Source organism: Hyperolius riggenbachi, chromosome 10 (genome assembly GCF_040937935.1).
Source record: "Hyperolius riggenbachi isolate aHypRig1 chromosome 10, aHypRig1.pri, whole genome shotgun sequence".
Lineage (NCBI taxonomy): Eukaryota > Metazoa > Chordata > Amphibia > Anura > Hyperoliidae > Hyperolius > Hyperolius riggenbachi.
This window is the reverse complement of record NC_090655.1, coordinates 28,307,214-28,328,692: the sequence shown is the minus strand read 5'-3', so window position 1 is coordinate 28,328,692 and position 21,479 is coordinate 28,307,214. Positions and strand designations below refer to the sequence as shown.

At 44.5% G+C, this 21,479-nt stretch overlaps 1 protein-coding gene across 2 annotated transcripts in view; it reads right to left on the bottom strand.

The window, feature by feature from the left end:
• Positions 1 to 4,648: 4,648 nt before the first annotated feature.
• Positions 4,649 to 21,479, bottom strand: part of LOC137533807 (embryonic protein UVS.2-like) — a 65,169-nt gene continuing 48,338 nt past the window's right edge. For both annotated transcript variants that reach the window (XM_068255052.1, XM_068255053.1), the window contains 6 exons: positions 16,392 to 16,516; positions 14,122 to 14,237; positions 10,378 to 10,606; positions 8,513 to 8,631; positions 7,164 to 7,392; positions 4,649 to 4,763 (listed from right to left, as the gene is read on the bottom strand). In XM_068255052.1, the coding sequence (XP_068111153.1) occupies positions 4,747 to 4,763; positions 7,164 to 7,392; positions 8,513 to 8,631; positions 10,378 to 10,606; positions 14,122 to 14,237; positions 16,392 to 16,516 (835 nt within the window). In that variant the 3' untranslated portion in view covers positions 4,649 to 4,746. The remainder of the gene's footprint in view (positions 4,764 to 7,163; positions 7,393 to 8,512; positions 8,632 to 10,377; positions 10,607 to 14,121; positions 14,238 to 16,391; positions 16,517 to 21,479) is intronic.

The following is a 21,479-nucleotide window of genomic DNA, read 5'->3' as shown; positions in this document are numbered from 1 at the left end:
AACATCTGCTATATGCTGCTTTTTTACTAGACTCCAGTGACTAATGCTTGTCATTCTTAGGCAGAGGTACAGGAAGTGACGGAAAACACTGAGACAGGAAGTGAGTGGATATCTTTCCAATTGTAACACCAGTTGCTATAAAACATTAATAAGGACTAAGGTTACCCCTGATGATGTTAAAATGCTGAAACTGGTCGGGACGAGAGCGGGCAGAACATTGCAGAGCTTGGAGTGAAGGGAATAGTACCGCAAGGGTGGGAAGCGCTAGATACCAGAGAGGGTCTTAAATGGATCTGGACCCTCGTCAGGGCCGAATTTACCATAAGGCACTGTAGGCACTTGCCTACAGGCTCCTGATGAAGGAAACACAGCTCACTCCCCTTCTCTATTGCCTCCCTCTCTATGCAGAGTCCCGAGCAGAGGGTAAATGAGGGGCTACTCACTCAGCTTTCAGCATTTCACTGACGAGATCTACCTTTAGTCAGGGGCACAACTAGCTACTTAATACTGAGGGTCAGGGCTGCAGCTAAGGTTTTTGTGGCCCCAAGCGGACTGTAGGAAGAGGCCCTATCCTGCGGCGTGCAAAGCGCACCGTGGCAAAAATGGGTGGGGCTATCCCGCGTAAGTGGGCATGGCCATGATATGTGGGTGGAGCGGGAGGGCGGATTGAGGCGGGCTGTTTGCGGGGAAAATTTGATGTGGGAGTGATTGGGTGTGGCCATGACATTGTATAGGTGGAGCTTAACCATAGCACAGCAAATATAGCCAACTGTGACCATTAAATAATAAATGCAGCAACAGTTACCCCAGACACCAGAAAATAAAAACGCAATTTGTGCAATATTTCGGCCGAAAACAAACGCAATTTGGCCCACATTTCAGCAGAAATCAAACGCAATTTGGCCCACATTTCAGCACAATACAAACGCAATTTGGGCCACATTTCAGCAGAAATCAAACGCAATTTGTGCACATTTTCAGCAGAAATCAAACGCAATTAGGGCACATTTTCAGCAGAAATCAAATGCAATTTGTGCAACATTTCAACAGAAAACAAACGGAATTTGGGCCACATTTCAGCAGAAATCAAACGCAATTTGGCCCACATTTCAGCAGAAATCAAACGCAATTTGGCCTACATTTCAGCAGAAATCAAACGCAATTTGGGCCACATTTCAGCAGAAATCAAACGCAATTTGTGCACATTTTCAGCAGAAATCAAACGCAATTAGGGCACATTTTCAGCAGAAATCAAATGCAATTTGTGCAACATTTCAACAGAAAACAAACGCAATTTGGCCCACATTTCAGCAGAAATCAAACGCAATTTGGCTTACATTTCAGCAGAAATCAAACGCAATTTGGGCCACATTTCAGCAGAAATCAAACGCAATTTGGGCCACATTTCAGCAGAAATCAAACGCAATTAGGGAACATTTTCAGCAGAAATCAAACGCAATTAGGGCACATTTTCAGCAGAGATCAAAAGCAATTTGGGCCACATTTCAGCAGAAATCAAACACAATTTGGGCACATTTTCAGCAGAAATCAAACGCAATTATGGCACATTTTCAGCAGAAATCAAACGCAATTAGGGCACATTTTCAGCAGATATCAAACGCAGTTAGGGCACATTTTCAGCAGAAATCAAACGCAATTAGGGCACATTTTCAGCAGATATCAAACGCAATTAGAGCACATTTTCAACAGAAATCAAACGCAATTTGGGCACATTTTCAGCAGAAATCAAACGCAATTTGGGCACATTTTCAGCAGAAATCAAACGCAATTAGGGCACATTTTCAGCAGATTTTAAACGCAATTAGGGCACATTTTCAGCAGAAATCAAACGCAATTTGGGCCACATTTCAGCAGAAATCAAACGCAATTTGGGCACATTTTCAGCAGAAATCAAACGCAATTAGGGCACAGTTTAGCAGAAATCAAACGCAATTAGGGCACATTTTCAGCAAATATCAAACGCAATTAGGGCACATTTTCAGCAGATTTTAAACGCAATTAGGGCTCATTTTCAGCAGAAATCAAAAGCAATTTGGGCCACATTTCAGCAGAAATCAAACGCAATTAGGGCACATTTTCAGCAGAAATCAAAAGCAATTTGGGCACATTTTCAGTAGAAATCAAACGCAATTAGGGCACATTTTCAGCAGAAATCAAACGCAATTAGGGCACAGTTTAGCAGAAATCAAACGCAATTAGGGCACATTTTCAGCAGATATCAAACGCAATTAGGGCACATTTTCAGCAGAAATCAAACGCAATTTGGGCACATTTTCAGCAGAAATCAAACGCAATTTGGGCACATTTTCAGCAGAAATCAAACGCAATTAGGGCACAGTTTAGCAGAAATCAAACGCAATTAGGGCACATTTTCAGCAGATATCAAACGCAATTAGGGCACATTTTCAGCAGATTTTAAACGAAATTAGGGCACATTGTCAGCAGAAATCAAAAGCAATTTGGGCCACATTTCAGCAGAAATCAAACGCAATTAGGGCACATTTTCAGCAGAAAAAATGAAAAGCAATTTGGGCACATTTTCAGTAGAAATCAAACGCAATTATGGCACATTTTCAGCAGAAATCAAATGCAATTTGGGCACAGTTTAGCAGAAATCAAACGCAATTAGGGCACATTTTCAGCAGAAATCAAACGCAATTTGGGCACATTTTCAGCAGAAATCAAACGCAATTAGGGCACATTTTCAGCAGAAATCAAACGCAATTAGGGCACATTTTCAGCAGAAATCAAACACAATTAGGGCACATTTTCAGCAGAAATCAAATGGAATTAGGGCACATTTTCAGCGGAAATCAAACGCAATTAGGGCACATTTTCAGCAGAAATCAAACGCAATTAGGGCACATTTTCAGCAGATATCAAATGCAATTAGGGCACATTTTCAGCAGAAATCAAAAGCAATTTGGCCACATTTCAGCAGATATCAAACGCATTTAGGGCACATTTTCAGCAGAAATTAAAAGCAATTTGGGCCACATTTCAGCAGAGATCAAACGCAATTTGGGCACATTTTCAGCAGATATCAAACGCAATTTGGGCACATTTTCAGCAGAAATCAAATGGAATTAGGGCACATTTTCAGCAGAAATCAAACGCAATTAGGGCACATTTTCAGCAGATATCAAACGCAATTTGGGCACAGTTCAGCAGAAATCAAATGCAATTAGGGCACATTTTCAGCAGATATCAAACGCAATTAGGGCTGCAAAAAGAAAAGAATTTACTCACCTGGCACTGGCAGAAGTCTTCTCTCCCCGTCTCCCGCCCGGCTCCTCAGGCGCGCAGTTCCCACGGAGCTCCCTCCCTCCTCCAGTCTCCTACGCTGATTGAATGCAGGGCTACGGGAAGATGGCCACCCGAAGCCCTGTACTGGAGACATAAATAGTCTCCAGAGCAGGGCTTCGGTGGCGGCCATCTTCCCGTAGCCCTGCTCTGCTCTGCCAGCCTCGCGGGGCTGTGGGAAAACAGTAATGTCACGCCGACATCACTGAGCCGCCGAGGCCCCTAAGACCTTGAGGCTCCAAGCGGCTGCTTGGTTTGCTTGGTGCCTCGCGGCGCCCCTGCTGAGGGTACCTCTGGCTAATGATAAGAGCTAATCATAAGAGACACCTGTAGCTACCTATGGTGGGCAAGGGAACAAAGGGTGAAGTGACAGCTGGGTCAGCCAGCTCACTTATGGTGCGGTTCAGCTGGGGTTTGAAAGTTCATGGAGGGTGAAGTCTAAGGTGCCAGTACATCTGTGCCTATAGGCTCCTGTGATGTAAATCCGGGCCTAACCCTCATGATGTAAGTGTACCTTCTACTGCACTGGCTGTCTTCTATCTAATAAAGTGGACATAATTGATATCACCCACTGAGAGCACCGCTCTCTTTAAAGAAAATCTGTAACCAAAAAAATCTCCCCTGGGGGTACTCATCTCAGGTGGGGGAAGCCTCTGGATTCTATTGAGGCTTCCCACGTCCTCCTGTGTCCCACGGCAGTCTCGCTGTGCCCCTCTGAACAGCGGCAATGTAAATATTTACCTTCCCGGCTTCAGCGCAGGCGCAGTATCGGCTCTCCGTGTCGGAGATAGGCGGAAATAGCCGATCGCTGTCGGCCCGCTCTACTGCACAGGCGCAAGTCTCCTGCGCCTGAGTAGTAGAGCGGACCCGACAGAGATCAGCTATTTCCATCTATCTCCAAGGCGGAGAGCCGTAACAGCTCCCCCGCTGGAGCCAGGGAAGGTAAATAAGTCAGCGATTATCAGTGCTTGTCAGGCTTGTCGAGGGAGGATTGCTGGAGACTTTGGGGGATCCAGCACTAGATTGCCTGCAGCTAGAGGGATGAGGGAAGCCTCATTGGGACCCTGAGGCTTCCCCCTCCTGGGGTGAGTACCCCCCAGGGAAACTTTTTTTTGTTACAGACTCTCTTTAATCTTTTTTTTTGCCCCGAGAATGCGTACACAGGTTGTGGCAGGGACCTAAAGGAATCTCTGGAGGAGGAGTGCATCCTACATGTAGAGATCTCCTGGTCACAGCAGCGGAGTCTTTCGAGGTTCTATCGCCAGTTGGCACTACTGGGGCGCCTCTGATCTATAGATTCACATTAATAAGGACTTGACCAAAGTTGGAATCTAACGACATTTTATTCACATCTTAATTAAACCACGTGTAGTGTTCCACTTTGGAATGTAAAACCGTGGTTGATCTTCTTTATTCCCAGGTTCAAGAAATAACAGGAACTGTAAAAGTAAGAAACAGGAGGATTAAAAATGTGAACCTAGTGTTAGATTTAACAATGTTAAACTTCCAGTAAAGTAAAGCTACCACAAGATGTCACTGTCTGCACTAAGCTGCAACGATCTCTATGGTATTGGGATTTCCTGTATTCATTCTTTGTTCCTCTCTGTTCTCAGTAAACTGCATTACCTGATGGTTGTGTTTGATTTATCTCTCCACCTTTTCTTCAGTAAAGAGTTCTAACTTGTTATACTGGGTGCCTATCTGTGTGTACAGAACACTCTGCTCCATCACCTAGTAACTCTGAAGGAAGCCTGCACATTGTAAACTAAGAATATAGTGATAAGGTCTGCAGTCAGAGGCTATCATCAGTGAAAACTGGAGTAGAAATGAAATTCCTGTAAGAGATGTGCTCTGGAATTAATATACTGAAGTATGTGATGCGGAGTAGGCATTAGAAGCATGGAAGCATGCTTATATCTATAGTTACCTCTCCTCCTTCCTGGCATCTTCCTGACTCCCTTGAAGCTCTGTACTCACCACTTGAGGTTCAGGCTTCAATGTTTGCAACCTCTTCTCGTTCTGTGCACAGGGCCAGTTTCTGAAAAGGCCACAAAGGAAAAGGCCATGGGCGGCTACAGCCCAAGGCGGCAACTGGATATGAAATAGGGGTTGCTACATATGAAAACGGAGGCTGAAAATCAGGAGTAACAGATTAAAACGGAAACTGATGCCCAAGGAAACCGTTCGTGAAAGAAAGAGGCAGCAGTACACGAAAGATACACATGGAAGAGGGGGCTGCACATGGAATGGGAGGGGCGCTGCTGCACAAGAAAAGGGAGGTACAACATACTTGGCCTAGAGACGCAAAGTATAAATCCGGCCTAGCCAGGGGCAGCCATCTTCTTGTCTCCCTTGCAACTCTGCACTCGCTACTAGAGGTCAAGCCTTCATTGTCATGTGATGTGACTGCAGTGAAGTGTGAACCTCTAGCGGCAAGCACAGAGCTGCAAGGGAAACTGAAAGTTGGCTGCCTGGAAGGAGAAGAGATTGCAGACACTGAAGCCTGGATCTCTAGGGTCACAAAGGAGATGGGAAAATGTCTGCCTGGAACAAGAAGACCTTGCAGACAGTGAAGCCTGGACCTCTAGTGGCGAGTACAGAGCTCTAAGGAAGATAGGAAGATGGCTGACTGGTATGAGAAGAAGTTACAGACACTGAAACCTGGACCTCTTGTGGCGTGTACACAGCTGCAAGGGAGATGGCAAAATGGCTGCCTAGAATGAAAAGAGGTTGCAGACAGTGAAGCCTGGACCTCTGGCAATGAGTACAAAGCTGCAAGGATAGGAAGACAGGAAGATGAGTGCCGGGATTGAGGAGATGTAGCTATAGATACAAGCACACTTCCAATACATGCACTACATAAAGTCCTGCATACCTGACTCAAATATAAGCTGATCCCCCACTTTTGGACCACTTTTTTGCCCCAAAAACTTTGGCTTACATTCGAGTATATACGGTACATGAAAATTAAACACCGGTGTTTTCAGATCCCTTCTCACCCAAATCAGCACTGAATTCTACAAGTTTCTCCATTCAGTGCTGTACATCTATCTCATGCCTTCCAATCACCACTCAGAATCATTTATTTTGCCAAGTACAAATGGGGGGGGGGGGGGGGGGAGGTTGTACCTGGAATTGGTTTTGGCTCATACAGGTTCTGAAAGGATTATGTCCGAAAGCCAAGAGCCAAGGCTGCCATATTACGTTGCACTTGGCATCTGTCATCCCTAAGAAACATGGGGGGAGAGGGGACAGAGGCAAAGGTTCAGCAGTGATGGCCCAGTTTTTCATAGAAACCTGCGGTGATGGCTGACCACTCTGGTAAGTGGTCGGCAGCCACGTCAATTAAAGCTAACCCTACACCTTTCTGCTGAGCCAGGTGCTGGAATAGGCAAGAATAGCTGCCATTTTGGGAGAGGGCACTGCTGGATCTTCAATGCATCAAAGCAACAGTACTGGTGGACAAGAAAGGACATGGTGGGGATCAGACGGAGCCTTTTGCAGTAGGAGAGTATCAAATGTTCTCCCACAGAGAGAGGAAGAAGAAGAAGAAGACAAAGAAGAGGAAGAGAATGGTGGTACCCAGAGTTCCCCTGTTAACTTTAAGTATTTCATGAATTGTTTTAATCTGTTTTGGTGAAGGGACTGTCAAAACCTACCCCCTCGTTAGTAATAGATGGTTCACAGACTAATAAGGAAGCTCAGCTGCCTTCAGTTGGCTTTAATACATCTGCAGCACACTCAGAAATTATGGAACGTTTATACATGCCATTATCACTGTAGGTTACTTCTCATAATGTTCTTCAGGGTTTACTCTAGTTTAGGAAATGTCCACTTACCAAAACGGTAGGTTGAACTGAAGCCAGGAGCAGAAAAACCATCATCAGTTACGAACTTAAGCACCATATTGTTCCCTGTGGAGGTCACAACTGTTGTGTCATAAAGGATGTTGCATAATGTGGTTAAGAGAGGCGCAGAGGTGTCACTGCCATCATAAATTTTCAGGTAGCTTCCAGAGTCACAGTTTGGGACAATAGTCAAAAAGAAGTCATCAAATGTCAAAGTTATCTGGAATGGAGAGAATTAATATGAGTAAGGCAGTAAAATGAATATGAGTGAGGCAATACAATAAATATGGGGTCTGAAAGATGGTGAGTGGGCAAGGAGTGTCTGATGTTGGGGAAGGGATGGTCCCTGTGGAGTTTAGGGCAGGAGAATAAGTACAGAATGTTGGTAGGTAAGACAGATGAATAGATTAGTGAACATAGTAGGATTAGTAAAAGAGGGGAAATGGTAACACAAACAGGATTAATATGCAGTACAAGAGAACAGGGCAAGAGGTGTAAGGATAGGTGAGATGTAGTTGGGTAGATGACGCTCAGGAGAGGTGACATGGGGGCTGGATTAAACAGATGATGAATGGGTGGAGTTGATGAGAAGTGACATGGGGTTGGAAGAATGGATGAAAAGTGGGTGGAGTTAATGAGAAGTGACATGGGAGATGGAAAAAGCGACAAAGAGTCGGAGAAGTTGATGAGAGATGGCACGGAGATGGCAGAAGAGGTGAAGAGAAGAGTGTGTGAGATTGAGGAGAGGTGACATAATGGGGTAATAATAACATATACAGTGTGAGTGGGGTTGATAAGAGGTGATATGGAAGAACAGATAAGGAGTAGGAGTGATTGATGAAAGGTGGCACAGGGGATGGCAGAAAAGGTGAAGTGTGAGCAAGGTTGATAAGAGTTGACACGACGGAGGGAGGAGAACAGATGAAGAGTTGGTGGGCTTGATAAGAGTTGACATAATGGGGGAAGGAGAACAGATAAAGAGTTGGTGGGGTTGATAAGAGTTGACAAGATGGGTGAAGGAGAACGGATGAAGGTTTGGTGGGCTTGATAAGAGTTGACATGATGGGGGAAGGAGAACAGATAAAGAGTTGGTGGGGTTGATGAGAGGTGATATGAAAGAACAGGTGAAGAGTGGGTGGGGTTGATAAGAGGTGACATAAAGGATGGAAGAACATGGGAAGAGTGGGTTGGGTTTAGGAGAGGTGACACGGGACGGGGATGGAAGAACAGATGAAGAGTAGGAGTGGTTGATAAGAGGTGGCACAGAGATGGCAGAATAGGTGAACAGTGGGCAGGGATGATGAGAGGTGACATAATGGGGGAGGAAGAACAATTCTCACCTTGTACCCCTGTGGGGCTATGATTCTGTAAAAACAGTTCAGGTTTCTTGAGTAAAATACAGGATAATTAGGAGATGTGACAGTGCCATTGTTCTGAGTATAGATCCCACCACATAAAACTAAAAAAAGAAAAGATTCATTAGTTAATCCACATAACAGGTTGAGGGCAGGGACCCACTAAGAGCACTTTTGCGGAAGCGCTAAGCACCCGCATATAATTGCAACCACAGGCTTACAACCCCCTTGTGACCAGGCTATTTTTTCCAATGTAGGCCACTGCAGCTTTAAGGCCTCGCTGCAGGGCCATACAACCGTCAACTTGTGATTCCCTTCCCCCTTTTCTGCCCACCAACAGAGCTTTCTGTTGGTGGGCTCTGATCCCTGCCAGCATGTTTGTTTGTTTTTTTTGTTCATTTGTTATTTGTTAATAATTTTCCCCTTTTTTAATTAGTTTTTAATATCCCTCCCTTCCCGTGGCAGCCAATCACAGCGATCGGTTGTCATAGGCATCAGTCTATGACAGCCGATCAGGGATGGTCGTAGTCAGCCAACTTCGCTACGCTGGAACTACGCGTAGTTTTACGCAATTACGTTTCGCCAAACTACGGCTTTGAAATCAAATATTCGCTTCGTATGCATTTCGTAGACTACGCGTTAAAATACGCAATTACGCGTAGTGCGAAGCGTAGTGTATGCGGATGCTTATGTCATTATGCGGAAACATTTATGCATTAATTCCTCTGCAAAGGCTTATACAAGGAACTATTCTATGTGTACATTCCCCTTTCCGATGCGTAATTTTGTAAGCATACAATCGTACACAAAAAATAGACGCGAATAACGCATTCGTAGTTTACTTCGCAATACACATGTGAACTATGCGTAGAGGCGTAAACTACGCGTAACGGTACTTCGCTACGCGTAAAATCATAAGCGTAGATTTGAAACTTTGCCCACGAACTACGATGTGTAGATGCGAACTACGATGCGTAAATTCACACTGGCGTAGTTTCTGCTCATCTTTGCAGCCGATCGCTTCTGTGCCTCCCAGGGAGACAGCCGTGTCACATGGTTGTCCCCAGTACAGCGCTGCCTTAGATTGAAGCACTGTACTATGTAAATAGACGGCAGTTTCTCCATCTAACAGTCTCCTAACGGCGCTCTGTCATTCAAGCGGAGATATGCGTGCATTGGCGCGCGTGATCTCCTGCAAAATCCCGCCCAGGACTTCATGCCAATTGGCGTTAAGTGGTCCTAAGGCTGCCGCCGTGTTAACGACTATTAGCGTGGAGTGGTCGGCAAGGAGTTAAAGTACAGCATACCTGACTCAAGGCAAAAGTACCTAATGTAAGCATAGAAAAAAAAATTACTCCTTAAAAAAATAAGACTTTGGCAAAAGTACATTTTATGACAGGAAGATGCAGGCTTGCAATTAAAGGGAGTGAACGGGGCAGAGAAGAGAGATGGGAGGATGATTGAAGGACACAACACAGCAAGCCCTTCTATTCTGAAAATCTGACATTGGCAGAAGTACAACCTTTTTCAAGGAGTGATTCCCAGGGGGAACAAGGAGATGAATAGACAACACACACAGGCACAGCATCTCACAAAACAGTACTATATAAAAGCCACATTCACTGCCACTAACCAGAGTTCGGCTATACGATTGCAAAACTCCAGCACTCAGATTACCCTATCTGCACCACTATTACTGTAAATTGCATTATGGCCCATGGTGGTGCCCAATTTACTAGGTGTGGGTCATTCCCAATTTAACTGCTTCACTATGCCCTACTAGAAGATGTATTACTGTACTTTCATCTGTGTCACAAGTATGGATATTTTTGTTCAGTTTGTTGTCCTACCAGTAGTATAGGAAGCCTGGAATCCGGCACCAGACACAGCCCCGCCAATGACAAACTCCAGTAGCATCACTCTGTTTGATGACATCAGAGGGTGGGGCAATGTATTTCCACAAGTCTTATCCAGAAGTACGGGAGAAGATGTAGTGAGTCCATCGTAAACTCTGAGATAGTCTGAGGAGCAGCAGTGTGGAAAGCCTTTCATGTCGAAAGCTTGGAATGTCAGTAAAATCTGTCAACAAAAAAGATCTGGCAATGGGTAATCCCAGTTTGATATTTACCACCACCAGGTCACCCTGTCACATACAGTAAATAGTGATGCTCATTCCCTGGTCCGCATTTCCAATCAGACATCAGATTTCTGTGGCAATACCGCATTACCGCAATTTTCAAAATCATTTTAGCGCAAACACAGAACTCAGAAGCATTGGACCAATCAGAGAATGCAGAGTCAACTCGGAAGTATTTGGCCAATCAGAAGATGCAAAAATTTACCAAAGAAAGACTCCCCGAAAATTGGAAAACAGAGATCGGAAATTGGTAATCGGTATCAGGGATGGTCGTAGGCAGCCAACTTCGCTACGCTGGAACTACGCGTATTTTTACGTAAATACGCTTCGCAATCTACGGCTCCGAAATCAGCCACTTCGCTATGTTAGCATACCGTAGACTACGCATTAAAATACGCAAGCTTCACGTATTGCGTAGCGTAGTTGATGCGACCGCTTATGCCCTTATGCGGAAAAATTTCCGCAATAATCTGCTAACTACGCGCATACACAAACTAATTTAAGCATACATTCCAACATCCAATGAGGAATTGTATGCGTACAAAGGGCAATAAAATTTCTGCGCATGCGCAATGACTCATATCAATGCAGTTACCGCACGCGTAGTTGACTTCGCAATACATACGTCAACTACGGGTAGCGGGTGAAGATACGCATAGCGGGACTACGACTACGCGGAAATGCGTAAGGGTAGTTCTTAAACTTCGCCTACGAACTACGATGCGTAGTTGCGTACTACGATGCGTAGATTCGCACTGGCGTAGTTTATGAGCAACCCTGATCGGTATTGGCGGAAATCGGAATTTCCACTGTAACAGAAATCTGCATTTTCGACCATCCCTCCCTACTTATAAACATACAAACTTTAACACATCCTAATCTCTCACTGTCCTTTGGCCTACCTAGACATTTGTTCATTGAAAGTGTTTACTCACTTTGTTTGTTGCAGCCATTAGATTCAAGAATCCTTTTTATATTTTATATGAAGTGGGAGATTCTAGAACTGGATTGTTGATCTGGATTGATCAAGTTTCAAGTTGCTGTCTACACTCATAAAATCTTCCGAGAAGTCTGTGCATGCAAGAATTAGCTTTATATGGTTCTGATCAAGTTCTGTATCATGCCTTAAGAAGAAACTTAACCACTCCCAACCACAGGTTTTTCCTCTTCCTCTTACCACACTCCTCCCATTCATACACCAATAAGTTTATCATTACTTATTACATTGAAATAATCAGTATATTGTTTTATTTACCACAAATTGACATTCTTTGGGTGGTGTTAACATGCTAAGAATTATTTTATTTTAAATGTATTTTAAAGGGAATAATGAGGAAAAAAAATCATTATTTCTCAGTTTTCAGCCATCATAGCTTTAAAATAAAATGTGCTACAATAGATAAACACACACATTTTAGTTGCCTATCTGTCCCAGTTATTACGTTTATGTATGGCAATGTACGGCGATAATATTTTATTTGGAAATGTATGAGGTATATTTTTTCCATTTAGTGTTTTTTGTATACTATATCAATAAAAAACAGCCTTTCTTTACAAAAATTACAGTGATATACCCTTTAAGACATACATATAAAAAAAGTCCATAAGGAAATCTTGTTCAGTTAAGGTGGCCACATACCATACAATTAAAAGATCCAATTTTAAACCATTTCGATAATTACGATCGGTTGTCCCGAAAAATCAAAAGCTTTTTTTCATTCGTTCAAGAAATCTGATCGAATTTCCCATTTTATTTCGATAAAAGAAGATCGGGATTGTTGGATTTTTCAGATCAATTTTTATCAAAATGGTACGGTGTTTGGTAGATTGTCAATTACTTGATGTACAGAACCAAGCAATTTTTTTCTGAGTTTTCAATCATTTTTTTCATGATCGGGGACAAATGTAACATACGTGTGTGGTACATTGGTCAGATTTTTGAAATGTTACAGTCAGTCAGAAAAACAGAAAAACTGATTGCAGTTCTTGAATTGAAAAGATATTTTAACATTTGTATGGTGTGTGGCAACCTTTAGCCATTAAGGGTATTGCCTAAACAACTTTTGTTGTCATTTCTTCAGATTCTCTCCATGAGTAACTATATGGACCACATACACATGATGTTATGTTGATTCCTATCCTTATATAGTACTTTATTTGTAATTGTAACACACTGCTTATGATTTGTTTGTTTTTTTGGCGGGGGGAGGGGGGGTGGGGGGGTACAGGCTGCCTACATACGTTGTGTCTGTGTAGGGGGGGTACAGCCTAAATATGTTTAGGTACACAGTCTGTCTAATTAAGTTTGTGAGGAAACACTGCGTAATGATGTGGTTTGGGAAGATATTCTGCCTAAGTATGTTGTTTGAGGATCTTAAAGTACCCCTGAACTCCCTTTAAAATAACATAACTTTTAACCCCCGCCACCCCCTACCCCCTGCTCAGCCGTAATATTTGACTTGAGCAGAATGTCGATTATGGGCAGGGAGGAAGTGCCAGTACTTCCTCCTCTCTGCCTGTCCTAAGGAACGCCCCATCCACTCGCCGCTATTAGTTCCTATATACACAGCGCGCTGGGGAGCTGCACTATGTGCGGTCTTAGCACAGAATGATAGTTTACTATTACAGCTATTAGTACATTGTCTCTCTGAGCTAAATTACGTCAAGACTGCACACAGCGCAGCTCCCCAGCGCGCTGTGCAGATAGGCACTATTAGCGGCGAGTGGAGGGGGCGTTCCTGAGGACGGGCAGAGAAGAGGAAGTACTGATACTTCCTCCCCGCCCATCCCCGAGCTCTGCATTACAGATGAGCAGAGCGGGGGATGGGGGGCTAAAGGGGGAGAATCATGTTGTGACAAATGAAAAAGCATTAAAAACTTTTCATTTAAGGAGACTCTGTAACAAAATTTTCAGCCTTATTTCTTCTATCCTACAAGTTCCTATACCTGTTCTAATGTGGTCTGTCTTACTGCAGCATTTTCTGGTTGCTCTGTCTCTGTAAAATCTCTGTTAGATAATCTAATCTTCTTTCCTTTGTCGGCTCGGGCAGGAATGTGCTGCTCTGCTGTGATAGGAAGAAAGCTATGCACACCCCCTCCACGCACCCTGCAGGCTCTGTATGCTGCATGTATGACTCACAGACAGAGCTTCTCTGAGCCTATCACACTCTGGTTAGCAGCCATGTCTTTTGTTTGTAAACACTGCCAAAAACTGGCAATTACAAGCCAGGATCACAGCGGGGAGTGGCAGAAACAGCACAGAGGGGCTCAGGAGAACATAATGAATAGAATGGTATGCTTTTTATTGTAAGAATTTTAGAGTACAGATTCTCTTTAAAAATGAGGTCAGGGCAGGGTACGTTCAATAAAAAAAACAACAACAAAAAAAAACAGAACTGTATCCCACTCACGTACTGTATACCCAATGGGTTGCACTGAACTACTGATAACCAAGTACCTTGTTTGCGGGTATTCGGATCAGATAGAGGCAGCTGGAATTACTGGGGTATGGAGAAGGTTGGTTTTCAGAGGATATCACACCACTGTCCCCATTGAACAATTTTCTGCAGAGATCTGAAATACAAAATATTAGTTAAAATGGACCTGAACTTAGAACTTCCTCTCTGCTCTAAAAGCTAAGCAACAGCATAATAACATTTAAAGAAAAACTTTTTTTGTTACAGTTGATACAAATCTTACAATACAATTGCAGTGTATCTACTTTCTGCTTTTATGGAAGCAGACATAGGGTTAACATCCTGTGTTTACCAATTAGCTGCAAACAGAGGAGACTCCTGAGCTGCCAAATTCCAACTTGTGATTAGTCATAGATGAGAGGGATGAGAGAACACCAAGAGCCCAATATAGTGTAGTATGTACTGGTAATGTATAATTGGAAGAGTAATAATATGAATTTAATACTCGCAAACCAGGGTTACCAAGTAAGCAACCACTGTCAAAGCAGGTGGGGAGATTGTCCTGTCCCCACTCAGGATTAAAAAGTCGCTCTCTGTAGTAGAAGAAGGAAGGGTACAACCCTCCACCAAGGGTGGACTCGATGCAGATAATAGGATAACAGAGGCGCCAACAGGATAAAAAACACTAAAAGAACTTAAAAACCCATCTTGGTAATAGAGGAGGCAGTGCAGAGGCGCTCAGTGTTGATGATACTGGCAGATGCTGTTTACTCCTATCTGTTATTGCCTGATGAAGCGGGTTTGTATCCCGCGAAACGCGTTTCACTTTATTTGGAGTATCCAATAAAATTGTTTTGACTGAAAATCCCCAGTCTTATGTTCTGCTTGGAGGAGGTAAAACTTGAGTTCCATCATTCCCATTGTGCTCGAAAAAGTTGGGTGGCAGTTTAGGACTGAATGATTATTTTTGACCTATGGAGAGGAGGCGGGGCACAGTGATAAATGGGGTACAGTGTCTGCCTGTCCCAAAAAACAGGTGGGGACTAGTGATGCTCGTAGTTGACGCCTACGCGGCATCGTAGTTTCAATTCGTAGTTCCAACATTACGCTTACGAATTTACGCATAACGTAGTACGCTATGCGTAATTACAGCCGCCACGTGTAGACCACATGTGTATTGCAAAGTCTAGTGTGCAAGTGTTAATACATCTTTTTTTATGCGTAGGGATGTTCATGCGTATAAAATTACGCATTGGACAGGGGGGAATGTTCGCATAAGAGAGTTCAACGCATGCATATTTGACAGATTAATGCGGAAATTTTTCCACAGGATGGCATAATCGTCCGCATACAACTACATTATGGATTACGCATAATTTTGTAGATTAATGCGTCATTGCGGTGCACATCAGTAGTTGAGCAAATTGAAACGTAACGTAATTTAACTACGTGTAATTTCGGAAAATTACGCGCAATTCCAGCGTAGCGTAGAATGCTCCTTACGATCATCATTAGCGGGGACACCTGTACATACCATAAATGTTGAGTCAATAGAATGGCGGCAAATAATTAATAAACTGTTTCACAGTGTATACTGTGTATCAAACTGAATTCTGCCTTCCATGAATTCTACCCCTCTTCTCAGTACTGCCCAGTGCCCACTCTCCAGTACTGCAGCCCAAGTTCCGCCCTTCTTCACTGAGTACTGACACCTGACCCCCCCCCCATTCCCCCCATATGCCAGACCAGTACTGCAACTTCTCCCAGCAGTGCCAAACTGCCTACTACCCTACATCAGCCCTGCCCTTGTTTATTCATTTAAATGGAGGAGGGAGTGACAACCCCCCCCCCCCCCATTTCCCTTATCCAATGACTGCATTCTACTGTAGCAGTAACAAACTGTCTCCTATACCAGCTTTGCCTTCCCTCCCAGTACTCCCAGTACATCCCTGTACTGCATCCTCCCCCAGCAGTGCCAAACTGTCTCCTGTACCAGCTCTGCCCTTCTCCCCATCTCTGTCATCTCCCTGCTCCCCACCCAACACCCCAGTACTGTATCCTCCCCTAGTAGTGCCAAACTGTCTCTTTTACCAATTCGGCCCTTCTTTTCAGAATGGACAGGTCCCCTTTCCCCATCCCAACTTCATTCTGCGCAACCAGTAGAGGCGGACGTGGTAGGAGAGGAAACCCATTAAGTATTGGGGGTTAAAAAAGAGATTTGCTATGGGATGATTTGTAGTTAAAATACTAGTTTCAAGCATCTGAAAAGTAAATGGTTTTAGGAAGGTGCCTGCATGTACCATGTACTTACTGCACTGGTAGAGCGCATTCACTTTAACAATATCCATCGGGCTGACTCCAACATTCTGTCCGACTGGCACGTTCGGGTCTGGAATGGGTACAATGGTGCTAGCTCCATTTTGGCCGTAGGAATTCCTGTTAATAGAAGAGACACTTATGGACCCTTATTCAACTTAAGAGACTCTGAAGCAAATAACATTTGCTATTTTTACCTTGTATTTTGCTTCAGAAGTCTCAGCAGAGGTACCCCACCTCCCCCCCCCCCCCGCAAAACGAGGGCTTCAGAATGACCAAATCCCCTGGGGGCAATCCGGGCAGCACTTTCTGAAAGAGGCAGCGCTTTCTGCTGTAGCTCTGCCTCTACCGATGTCAATCGCCGCGGATCTCCGCCTCCCCCCGCCCCGCTTAATCAACCTTCATAGAGAGGGGTGGGGAGAGGCAGAGATCCTCACGGCAATTGATGTCAGGAGAGGCAGAGCTACAGCTCAAAGCTCTGTCTCTCAGGGCAGCACAATCCATGCCAAGATGGTTGTGGATGTTTCCCCGGGATTTGGGGGGGTATAAACCCCTCGTTTTGGCTCGAGGATGCAGCGGTTTACCTCCACTGAGACTTCTAAAGCGAAATACAAGATAAAAATAGCAAATTTTATTTGCTTCAGAGTCTCTTGAACTATCTCCTAGAAGATCATTTTTCATTTTCTGTTTAAATACTTTTTCAATTGCAGAGTACAAAAAACGTATCAAAAAGTAGGAGAAAAAGTGCTATCAAAATTATTCTGAGTACAGCAAAGTCCCCGTTATCCACAATGCAGGAAACTAACCGGCATGTCTGAGGGATAATGGAGACCACTTTTGGGGGGCTCTCTGTGGGTGCTGGCAGGCTTTGAAATACTTACCGAGGCTCCAGTGATGGCTGTCAGTCTCCCTGAACCTTCTTGCGGGCTCCGAGTGGCTTCTGGCATCTGTGTACGGAAGCAGGAGCGTCACATGATCCGATGCAGGTCAGCTGACACTTCGGCTTCCGTGCACTGGGAAAGCCAGAAAGCTGCTCCAAGCCCGCAGGGAGATAGAGGGAGACTGCAAGACATTGCTGGAGCCTCGGAAAGTCTTTCGGGGGAGGTGTGTGCTGTTTCGGCCAGTTACAACTTGCAACCAGTCAAGCAACCAGTAAGTACATGTGTCCGGCATTAGGCGATCTCCACCAGGGGGCTTCATTGTGTTTTATAGCTTGCTGGTAGCTAAGAAGGCATTGGCCTCAATTCACTAAGATCAGATGTAGATCAGATATAAGATAACTCTCTCACTGTGAAAACTTATCAATACAGTCCTTAAGTTACCTCCTCTGTAGTTATTTTCACATGCAGTTCATTAAAAGCCTGTCTTTAGAGTTATTCTACGGATTAAAGACTTTAGAGATCTGTCCTTAACTTAAAGACAGAAGAGGTAACTTTAGGTTTGCCTGAGGTAAAATGTTTCCTGAATACTACATGCCTTATCGCTATGGTAACAACTCTAGAAACGTTATTACAGACAGGAGATAAGCTTAGTGAATTGAGGCCATTTTGTTGATTAGGTGTGAAAATATCATCTAGGAGAAAACCTCTGAGAAAAAGTGAATTAAATAAGGGCCATGGAGATATATCAGCGCATTACTCTCTACTGGTTTATAATATGCAATTCAGGCATTTTTACAGTTATCATACCTTATAACCAAGCCACTGAAAAGACCCAAAAAAAGTGTTTCTTGGGCTGTTCAAAAATGTTAATTCTCCTCAGGTGAACATTCGTAGAGAATTTCAGTTATCCTACTCCGAGAAGGATTAAAGCAAACCTGAACTAAAAATTAAAAGTCAAAATAAAAATACACACATCATACTTACCTCCCGTGTAGTCTACTCCTCAATCCCTTCCTCCTCTACTGTATCCAGTTTGACCACTGTGATCAATGAAATTCTAGGTTTTCCATTTTAAAAAAAAGCGATGACCCAGTAACAGCTTTTTGGTCAGCACACTGTTAAACTGTAATACCCCCCACTTGAGCCATAGGGAAACATGCTCATCAGTTGGCTTTTCAGTTATAACTGACAGCAACTGATATATTCCAGTTCTGACCAAATCTTGTCAGAAGTGGAAGGATTTTTGTTAAAAGAAATAACTGAACTTCTGTGAGGAACTGACAGGAAGGTAAGTATGTAATACCGGTATTCATTTGCAGGTATATCGTGTATTTATTTTAAATAATTTTACTCGGTTCGGGTGTCCTTTAAGATATAATGGGGCCCTAGGCAAGGCGCTAACCCTAACTTCCATCTTTTTGTTAAGTTGAGGTGGAAAAGTGGTCAGAGAAGGCGGCAGATGGGCCCCTTGATGCGTATGCGCAGTGACTGGCGGCGGCGGTATAAAAAGACCTAGAGCCCGTTTTTAAACAGGCTTTGGTCTACTAGTATCTGTATAAAGAATAAAAGGCTTGCTGAGAATCCCCTATTAAGAGATGGACTAGTCCAAAACCTGTAGCTTCTGTCAGATTTGTGCCACCTACCGTAAGTGACAGCAACATAGGAGAAAAGTAATTTATGGCTCATTTTACTCTGGAAAAAACGTACTACTTATTTGTCTATGTTTGCACATATTTTATATTTTACAATTTTTCGCCATAGTGCCCCTTTAAAGAGTAACTGTCAGGCAGCTAAAGCTAATTTAAACCTCTATTCTCCTGTGTTAAACAGTTTAGAAGGAAGCCAAAAAGGCAATACTGAAGTTAAAAATCTCTCTTACTTTGATGTTTGCTGAACAACAAGGCTCTGTATTCCCAAGCTCCTAATGAGGCCGGCAGGACGCATAACAGATACTGCAAAGCATTCTGGGGCTGCTTCTTCTCCCCAGTGCACTCCCTTGGTCCTCCCCTTCATTTCCCTATCCCGCCCTAAGGCTGCTTTCACAGTGGAAAGTTACAGGCTCATGTTACAGCAGCTTTTAACAGTAGCCTAACTCACAGCACTGAAAAATCAATGTGCTGTTCACGGGGCACATGTTCGGTTAGAGTATACTGTGTGAGCCCGCTATAGTTCCTAGCCACATGGCTAATTAATATTCACTGCACAGTAGTGTTGTCCGGATCATGAACCATTAGGATCTTTGATCCTGATCTTTTTTGTGAGTCGAATCATCAGGAAGCAAGGAAAGGGAGGATATGACATCACAAATGGCTTCATACAAGACAGACAAACATGGAACCTGCCATGAGCTGTCAGGAGCATCATTCTCTGCAAATACTATATAAAAATTCTGTGACATCCGAACGTGGACAGTGAAATGCATATGTAATGTAAGTACAGCCAATATTTAGCTACTGATATATGTGTTTTTTTTCTCTGAGACCCTATACCTAACAGCTCCTCTGTAGCCTCCCTGGCGGTATGGACGAGCTGAGTTCGTCCAGCAAAAACTTGCAAAAAACGTTAATGACGAGCTGAGCTCGTCCATGCCGACAGGGAGATTTCCTGTTTCTCTGCCCCGCCGGCTGCATTTTTTTCTTATCAGAGGGATTCCCCAGGATGGCTGGATGCCTGACTGCACGCTGTGGGTAGCGATCTGTGCTACCCACAGCGTGCAGAACAAGCATCCAGCCACCCTAGGGAATCCCTGGGCAGCCAGCGGGGCAGAGAATGTGCGGGGGATCCCCCTTGTATGTGGAGGCTGTGCTGGCGGGGGATCCCCCTCTGTGCGGGCGGGGGGAACCCCTTTATATGGTGGCTGTTGCGGGCAGGGGATCCCCCTCTGTGCGGGCGGGGGATCCCCCTTCTATTGTGGCTGTTGCGGGCGGCCTATCCCCCTCCTCCCCCTCCCTCCCGATGTCCACCCTCCCGATCTCCTCCCCCCCCCCCTCTCTAAGCCCATTGAGTAAATAGATTTACTCACCGAGGGCTTTCTCCAGCGACGGCAGCAGCACTTCCTCCTCCATCTCCGAAGTCCCGGTCTCTGTACAGTTACATTACGAGGCTTGGTGACGTCACCAAGTCTCGTAATGTAACTGTACAGAGAACGAGACTTCGGAGATGGAGGAGGAAGTGCTGCTGCCGTCGCTGGAGAAAGCCCTCGGTGAGTAAATCTATTTACTCAATGGGCTTAGAGAGGGGGGGGGGGGAGGAGATTGGGAGGGGGGACATCGGGAGGGAGGGGGAGGAGGGGGATAGGCCGCCCGCAACAGCCACAATAGAAGGGGGATCCCCCCGCCCGCACAGAGGGGGATCCCCCGCCAGCACAGCCTCCACATACAAGGGGGATCCCCCGCACATTCTCTGCCCCGCTGGCTGCCCAGGGATTCCCTAGGGTGGCTGGATGCTTGTTCTGCACGCTGTGGGTAGCACAGATCGCTACCCACAGCGTGCTGGGGGGGGGGGGGGGAGGATCGGGAGGGGGACATCTGGCTACCTATAAATCTGGCTAAACACCTGGCTCACTATCTACCTGGCTAAACATCTGGCTCGCTATATACCTGGCTAAACATCTGGCTCGCTATATACCTGGCTAAACACCTGGCTCACTATATACCTGGCTAACTATACTTGGCTAACTATACCTGGCTGCACATCTGGCTAACTATACCTGGCTGCACATCTTCTACCTATACATCTGGGTCTTATACTCACCATTGGCATGCTGATCCCTCGTCGCGTACCTCTGATAGCTTCCCCAGTGTCTTCTTCCATGTCCCTTGGCGGATTTTGCTTCTTCCTCAGCGTTCACATGTCCCCCGTTGATCTGCGTTGATGACACCAGGGTCACACAGCGTCATCAACATCTTGCAGAAAACACTTTTTTTTTTTTAAATTGAATTCAATACAATAATCTGTATTAAATTTAATATTAAAAAAAAATTGGTTGCAAAAAAAAAATGGTTGCAAATTATTGGAAATTAATTGAAACACTTTTTGCACGGAAATCCTGGGGAAACTGAACGCCAGGGTGGTTAATGAACATCTCTAAGGGCTTGATTCACTAACCAGCGCTAAGAGTTGCGCCGGAGTAAAAAAAAGAGTTTTCCGGCTCTAAGCTGGTTAGTGTGCCTTATCTGAGGTTAGTGTGCCTTATCTGAGTA